We start from the raw sequence: 8,450 nt of genomic DNA, 5'->3' as shown, positions 1-8,450 counted from the left end.
TGCTCATGGATAAGCCACTACATGAAATACTGTTTAAATCAATGGCCAAATCGACGGCAAATCAGCAGCAAATTATAATATAATTATAGAAAATTATAATATCATTGCTTCAAAAAGAAAAATGGCATTTTTTCACTTAATTTACAACTATAAATCATTAATTAGCAGCCTAGCCTAGCAAGTGGTTACAAAGAAATTAAATTAAATTTATGTTCAGTAATAATAGCATGAGAAGATAACTACTAGCTAATGAAGTGCAACAGAGAAGGTTTGGTAATATATAACAAAATGATGAAAAGAGGATGATCTGACGATTCAAAATTTGAATGAAAAAACTTTCATGAAATCTATCAAAACTTGTTAAGCAATATAAAGGAAAGCATGCATTAGAGATGATCCGTCACCTTATAACTCGGTCTTTATTGTGCATTATGAGTTATAACTCAGCCTTAATTATCATTTATTCTGTAACTGACACCTTCATTACCAACTTAATGATCAATATTCTGACTTAATGATCAACGGTCATACCATCAATTCTATTCATCAACTCTATGCCTATAAAAGGCACCAATCTCTATATACACTATACATTCTAGGGACATTCTAGATACATTCTAGATATATTCTAGATACATTCTATATTCATAGAATATTATAATATACAACACATGATAACTTCTATTTTATGTCTTACATTCTATATTCATAGAATTATTCATATACCTCTTAAACACTTACTGACTTGAGCGTCGGAGTGTCTTTTGCAGGTACCCACCCCTTGTTCTCTCCTTGCCGACGTATAACTCATCCCGACGAGAAACTTGAAGACATTCATCGACGAATGAGCTATACACCGGCCAAACTCAGCAAGAATAAGAGATAATATAGTAGATGTATTATGTACCTAATCACATAATAAAACAAATTAATATAAATTGGAAGAAATTCGATTATGCACACTTTCTTGTAGATAGTGCTACTTCCATTAAGTATAAATAAACAATTAGTTGAGGCTAGAAACATGTCATAGTAGTGCAGCATTTAAAAAATACTGAAGGGAACAAATAACTGAATTCAATCTCTCACTAATAACTTCAGCTTGCACCAAATTTATTTAATGTAGCAAACTAAATATTAAGCTTGTGAATTATCCATCAGGATTTGCTTTTTAAAAAAACACCTCTTTGATTATGGCCTTCACGGGGACACCAAGAACGGTAACCCCATTCAACAATCCATCTTTAAGGACCTAAAAACACAATACAAGTGAGTAGTCTATGCATTCCTCTAAGTTAGATTGTAAACAGACATAGCACCAAATTAAGGATAGACACATGTCACCATGTAACACAAGCGTTTTTAGTAGAACACTAACATAACCGTTCATCATTTAATTTTTACAAGAGAAGAGCCTTAACAGTGAAAACAATAAAGCACATGGCTTTCTTAATTCTTATTTCATTCCAACCTCTGACAGTAACAATTAATATAACAAATATGGTTGACTTTTTTCTGGATTGTATTACTGTTGTCTGTTAGACAGTTATTCTTTCAGTATCTCACTCTCATAAGTCTAATCTAACTATATGAATGTGAAACTTTATGAGAAATCAACAACAATTTATGCAGTATCTTGTGCAAGAGACACTTATTCGGCCTAAACCTTTTTCACATCTTCTGATAACACCAGAGGTCTTGCAGAACCATGAATGCAAAAAAGCTATGACTTTGAATCAACAGCTTGGAACAGGAAAATGATATCTAGATATTAGAAATTGTAGTATTCCACTCCAACCTAATTATGATTCTTTGGAAAGAAAAGCTAAGAAATAAACCAAGATGGGATGAAAATTATAATCATTAATATCTAAATCCACTCTTCTCCCTTAAATAAATAAAGAGAATAAAGAAACTATATTTATGAAGACAAACATTAAAATCTTCGTAATAAGAACAGAAATTCAGCAGCTTCATCATCATCAAACAAGCACATATCTCATCATTATCATGATAGAACAAGGGCAACAACACATCAAATATTTACATTATAATCAAACAACAAGGGCAGAAACACATCTACATTTTTTATGCTTAAGACATCCACAATCCATCAACAATAACCACTTTTAACAACTTTTAACTAGAGAGTTATTTTAAAAATTATTATCAGATCCAACAAAATGTATAATGAATTGACCAGACAATAAACTGATAGAATAATAGAATGTCAGTCCAAATCTGTGACTCTAGAAATGCAAGCGGTTAAAGTTCTTCCAAATGAACAATATTTAATTTTTTCCTTGGTCTAAACTAAGATCTCACTTTTCAGATTACAATTTTACTTAATGAGAAGTTGATAAGAGTGAACCGAAAACAGATATGAGATATGTAAGCAGAGATAATAGTGGTATAGTAGCTAATAGCAACATTAAAGTTAAGAAATAAGGTTTACCAGCAATGTAAGTGGTGGCAGAGGTCTCAAAACTAGCACGACAAGGGTCACAATGGACACCGCCCTGCACGAGGAAGGGGTTCTTTGCAACGACGGAAGGGGGTGAGCCTAAACAACAAACCTTCTCCAATGCTCCACAGGGGTTAGGGGTTTGCAGTGACAGAAGAGAGCGGCGGCAGAAGGAGCATCAACAGAGGGTTTGCAAGGGACAGTGAGCGCTGAAGGAGTCACCGCTGAAGGAGGATTAAAGGTTTACGGTGGGAGCAGCGACGGTGAGAGCGCCGGAAGAAGGAGTGCCGACGGAGGCATTGTAAGGGACAGTGAGCGCCGAGGGAGTCACCGCTGAAGGAGGGTTAAAGGTTTACGGTGGGAGCAGCGATGGTGAGAGCGCCGGAAGAAGGAGTGCCGACGGAGGCATTGCGACAAAGGAGAGAGGGCGAGCGCCGGCGATGTTCTTCAGAGTGCTGGGATTTTGATATTCGTTCGGAGGGCGAGCACCGACGATGTTCTTTCTGTTTTGCTATTTGTAAAGGTTAATCGCCAGAATATGTGTTAGTGTTTAGGGTGAGGCATGAGAAGGACACAATGAAGCACAGAAGAGTTTAGGGTTCTTGGAAGGAGAAAGTGTTTTGAAGAGTTATAGAGCATTATTTGAGAGAGTGTACAATGTAACTCATATATTAACGAATCTTTTTTTTTGGGAACCTTGTGGCCACGCTTTTGAAGCGTGCCGAAAGAGTTACAGGAAATAGGCACGCTTTTAAAACGTCACTATAACGAAACCATGTCGCTACGCTTCAATAGCGTGTCTATTTTTCTCTAAAGTGTGGCAAGAAAAAACGTGTCCAAATCTCTAATCAATCGCCACTCTCATAAAAGTGTGGTCATTGACCCCTTTCGCCATGTTTTTGAAGCGTGACAAGAAAAAACGTGGCCAAATCTTTAATCAATCGCCACCTTCAGAAAAGTATGGCCATTGACACCTTTTGGCCATGCTTTTAAAGCGTGACAAGAAAAAAGTGTGGCGACAGGCCTTTTTTCTTGTAGTGGCCAATGTCAACCACCAAATTAGAAGGAGTTTGGTCATCAACTTGGTAAGATTGTTGGTCCTCCATCTTATCAAACTCAATGCAACCTCTTAGTTTAGTCTTGACTACAACTACTTAACTAGACTTACATTTTTCTGGATAAGGCAAATATGTACTTGTTGTGAATTTTGAGATAAAATAAAATGATCATAATGTCTATATTTTTTGGACACACTCACTTCAGTGATATTATAATCTTCATGCTTTCATATTCTATGTCACAGATCAAACTACTCATATTTAAACATAAATACTATTGTATATATAGTATGACAAAAATATTGTAATTGAATTATGTTGTGCAATCCAACAAAGAGAGACGGTGGTAGTTATAGAAGGAAGATGAATAAAAAAGAAAAAAAATGAATATTTAGTATTTACAGAATAATTATTAACAAAAATTTAATAATTAATTATTTTGTCGACCGATATTTATCTTTATATGTATATAACTTTAGTTTTAATTTTTTATATATACTCAATTTTATCAGCATTCGAATCTTTTCTAATTTAAATATAAATAACCTATATCCAAATAAGTATTAACTCTTGAATTTTTTACTCTTCCTTTCTCATGTAACCAAACACACTTCGAAAATAATATAGGGTGACCAATCAAATGTTCCCCCTAAGCTGGTGCACTTTGGAAATGGATGAAAGAGAGCATAGGATTCAGCATTGTTGATTGTTCCAACACCTCACTTCCATTTCACCAACCATTGTTACCAACAGGGCAACAATAACCCAGGTAAGAGCTTATAAGTTATAACAAAGCCAAATGAGAAACCGAAACTGCAAGACACGCGCGAAGTGAAGTAGATAGGGGTGAGTTGAGTCATGGGTGTGATTAGGGATGGCAAAGCGGGCCGGTCCGCCCCAACCCGCCCCGTCCCGCCTAGGCCCGCCACATAAACGGGGCGGACCGGCCCTCCCCGCCAATTAAAATGGGTTCAAAATGCTAGCCCGCCCCGCTTTATGGCGGATTGGCGGGTTGGCGGGCTAGCCCGCTTGACTCTTTTTTTTTTTTTTGAAAAATAAAATTCATTAAAATTAACCAAAAAATAATAATTAAAAAATCAAATACAAATAAAAAATAATCAAATTATAATATAATTTTTTTACTATTTTTTTTAATTTTTAACTTCAATAAAATTGTTCAAAATAATATTTGTCAATATATAGAATCATCTTTATTTTAAAAAATAAGTTACATAATTTGAGCATATATACGAAATTGTAAAATAAAATAAATAAAGTTAATAACTCAAAAAAGAATAAAAACAAAAAATGAAAAAAAGTGTTTAAAAATTCTATAATTATTAATTTTATAATAGTAATCACTCTTTTATTTAATTAAAAAAATAAAAATTTTCGGCCCGGCGGACCGGCCCGCCCCGCCCCGCCAAAACCCGCCAATTTGGCGGTGCGGGTTTGGCGGGTTTTTTTAATTTGGCGGGCTCCAAATCCTAGCCCAACCCGCCTTTTTTAGCGGGTTTAGCGGATCGGCCCGACGGGCTCGACCCGTTTTGCCACCCCTAGGTGTGATGCAATGTAAGTGTATGTGAAGGGTGTGGAGCCCACATCCCCCGAATAGACTCAAAAAAGGCTTCAATGGCTTATGCGTACGGCGCCACCTGGTTCCTCTTGTGCATGGTGTGTACGAGCTCTACTCTATGCTCCATCCTCATCTTCGGGTCCTTCTTCATCATCTTTCTCCATGCAATCTGCTCTTGCCACGCCTCTTTCTCTGCCTCTTGACCATTCCCCCCACCCTCATTCCTAGCATCACACGTATCACCGCATCACCCCCCCCCCCCCAAATATAGTAAATATAAAGATTAAAGAAACATAATTTTCTTTTGTATTCTCAATTGACCTGTATTTTTTAAAATAATTAATAATTGATTTATTAAAAGTATAAAATATAGTAACACCAAATTTAATAATAAATAAGTAAATTTTATGGTGTATTTGTTATAATATTTAAATTATTTAACTAATTTTTTAAAATAAAAAATTAATTATTTAAAATTTATTAAATATTATTTATTTTTTTTTAATAATTTAAGTATAATGTGATAGACACTAAAATATTCACCTAATAAATAACAAATATATAATATAAATAATTATTTTAATTTTTATGCATTAAAATAAACAATAACGTAACTTTACACGTATATTTATTAAGTATATATTATTTTTAATGAATAAAATTATTTTTTATTTTTTATATACATCAATATATAATTAGGGAAGGACAGCATCATCACATTAGATAGAGTTATGTTATATGTATATCAAAATTAATTACTAAAATCAGTTATTAGTATAAAATATATATTAAAATATAAATATATATAAAAATAAATTAAATTACATTTATTTATACACAACTATATTAATAACTTATTTTAATATATAAATAATATTTTTACATTATATTATATATTATTACAAGTTTAGAATGTTTAACTTAATAAAATTTTATACAAAAAAAAAGCACCCTTATATATATCCCCTCTCAATTCTCATTGCTTCTCATCTTTCCCTCTGCCACCTATCCTCTCTTCTCAGTCTCATTCCATTTCGGTGTCACCCACATTTAAAAAAGTTTAATCCTAATTTATAAGATGATAACCGACGATAATATATTCGCGGGTTCTTCATCCTATGAACCCTTTTCAATGTCCGGTGGTAATTGCATGGACGAATTGCTAGCAGCTATAGGCTACAAGAAGGTGCGATCAAAGGACAACATGGCTGACGTGGGCCAGAAGCTGGACCAGCAGCTCGAAAAGGTGATGATGGATAATAATGTCAATGCACGCGAAGACGGTACCTCTTCCAACGTCGCTTCAGACGACGCCGTCGTTCACTATGATGACCCCAACGATGTCTTCCCCTGGGAAAAAACCATGCTCACCCCCACGACCACCCACAACAATAACCAAAACGACACCACAATCACCAATTCACTGCCGTTTACGCAAATCCTGGAGGACCCTTTACAGTTCAACATTCTCAACGGAAACTCAGCCAACTACAACGACCTTAGAGCGGTTACCGAAACCGTAAAATCGCAAGTGGAGCCACACTCAGACCTCACGTGCCATTGTGTGGCGGTCGAGGACACTGGCGTGCGTCTCGTTCACGCGCTCATGGCCTGCGCGCAGGCGATCCAGGAAGAGAAGCTTGACCTCGCTGACGTGCTCGTGAACCACGCGTCGGTCCTCGCGTCGCAGCAGGGCGGTGCGATGAGGAAAGTCGCCGCCAACTTTTCTCACGCGTTGGCGCGTCGAATCTACGGCGCGTTCCCGGAGGAGTCCATGAGCCCCTCGCTCTCCGACATGCTCCACGTCCACTTCTACGAGACTTGCCCGTACCTCAAATTCGCGCACTTCACCGCCAACCAAGCGATTCTAGAAGCTTTCTCCTCCGCAACCACCGTCCACGTCATCGATTTCGGCCTGAAGCAGGGGCTTCAGTGGCCCGCCCTCATGCAGGCCCTGGCACTCCGTCCCGGCGGACCACCATCATTCCGGTTAACCGGAATCGGACCGACATCGCCGGAGGACACCGACACTCTTCAACAAGTCGGTTGGAGGCTTTCGCAGCTTGCGAGAACGATTCAGGTTCGGTTCGAGTTCCGGGGATTCGGCTGTAACAGCCTCTCGGATCTTGATCCAACGGCTCTTGATATCAAACCAGGAGAAGCCGTCGCCGTTAACGCCGTCTTTGAGCTTCACCGTATGCTCGCCAAGCCCGGTTCTCTCGAGAGGGTTTTGAACACAGTAAAAAATATCGAACCGGAGATAGTAACGGTGGTGGAGCAGGAAGCGAACCATAACGGTCCTGTGTTTTTTGAACGGTTCACGGAGGCGATGCATTATTACTCGAGTTTGTTTGATTCGATGGAAGGATCGGTAAATGAGGATGGGACTCTTTCGGAGGTTTACTTAGGGAGGCAGATATGCAACGTTGTGGCGTGCGAAGGGGAGGACCGTGTGGAGCGGCATGAAACGCTGGCTCAGTGGAGAGTCAGGATGGGTTCGGCTGGGTTCGAACCAATCCGGCTCGGTTCGAACGCGTTCAGGCAGGCGAGGATGCTGTTGGCTCTGTTCGCCGGAGGAGAAGGGTATAGGGTGGAGGAGAACGACGGGTGTCTGTTGCTCGGTTGGCAAATGAGGCCACTCATTGCTACATCCGCGTGGAGAGTCGCCGGCGGCGCCCGCCGCCATTGAGTGAACGAACTAACGAGTTGACTGACTCGCTGGTTTCTCGGAATCGGTGACTTAAATTGTAACATAATCTTAACTGTAGGTGAACGTTAGAATGAGCTGAGTTATAACTAGAGTAACTTCAGTAATAAAGAAGGAAGAGTCTAAATAAATTAATTAAATAAAGTAGCTTGTTTAATCAGATTTTTTATTTGCAGAATTTTCGCTTTGGTTTGTATATGTTGTATTCTGTTTGTTTTCTTAAAGTGGATAGTTTTAGATTAATACTATCTATATATGCTGAAGACTTGAAGTCCTGAAGTTGGATTTTCGTAGACAATTTATACATGTAGTTTCACTTAATAACTAACTTTAAAAAAAGTATTTAGTTAAGAAATACTTTAAAAACAGGTGAAAATTCATTTACAGTTGACTTCACGTGAAGTTAATAAATAAGAGCAGTTAAATAATTTAACTGATTTAATTAAATTTTTATCTAATAAATTTTTAGACATTAAATTCACATAAAATCAATTGCATTTGAGTTTTCACCTTAAAAATAGGTTAATAATAGAGATCCGCATCAGTGAAAGGAAATGTGGACTAAGATAACTCCCTAGTCCCTACTTCTTACTCATCAATAGCCTCTGGAACTTCTCTTCTCTGGATCCCATTTCCGTTCTCAAT

The 8,450-nt window shown here is 37.5% G+C and overlaps 1 protein-coding gene across 1 annotated transcript; it reads left to right on the top strand.

Annotated features, from left to right (window-relative positions):
* The first annotated feature begins 6,053 nt into the window (after nt 1–6,053).
* Nucleotides 6,054–7,977, top strand: LOC107610130 (DELLA protein 1). Its single transcript, XM_021107344.2, has one exon. The coding sequence runs from the start codon at nt 6,177–6,179 to the stop codon at nt 7,785–7,787; it is 1,611 nt and encodes a 536-aa protein (XP_020963003.2). The 5' UTR covers nt 6,054–6,176; the 3' UTR covers nt 7,788–7,977.
* Nucleotides 7,978–8,450: the final 473 nt, after the last annotated feature.

Source organism: Arachis ipaensis, chromosome B7, assembly GCF_059453495.1.
Source record: "Arachis ipaensis isolate K30076 ecotype BB chromosome B7, ASM5945349v1, whole genome shotgun sequence".
Classification (NCBI taxonomy): Eukaryota; Viridiplantae; Streptophyta; class Magnoliopsida; order Fabales; family Fabaceae; genus Arachis; species Arachis ipaensis.
This window is presented reverse-complemented; position numbering and strand designations above follow the sequence as displayed.

Coding starts and splice junctions, on each gene's coding strand:
- LOC107610130 (XM_021107344.2), top strand. CDS start 6,177: ATGATAACCGACGATAATATATTCGCGGGTTCTTCATCCTATGAACCC.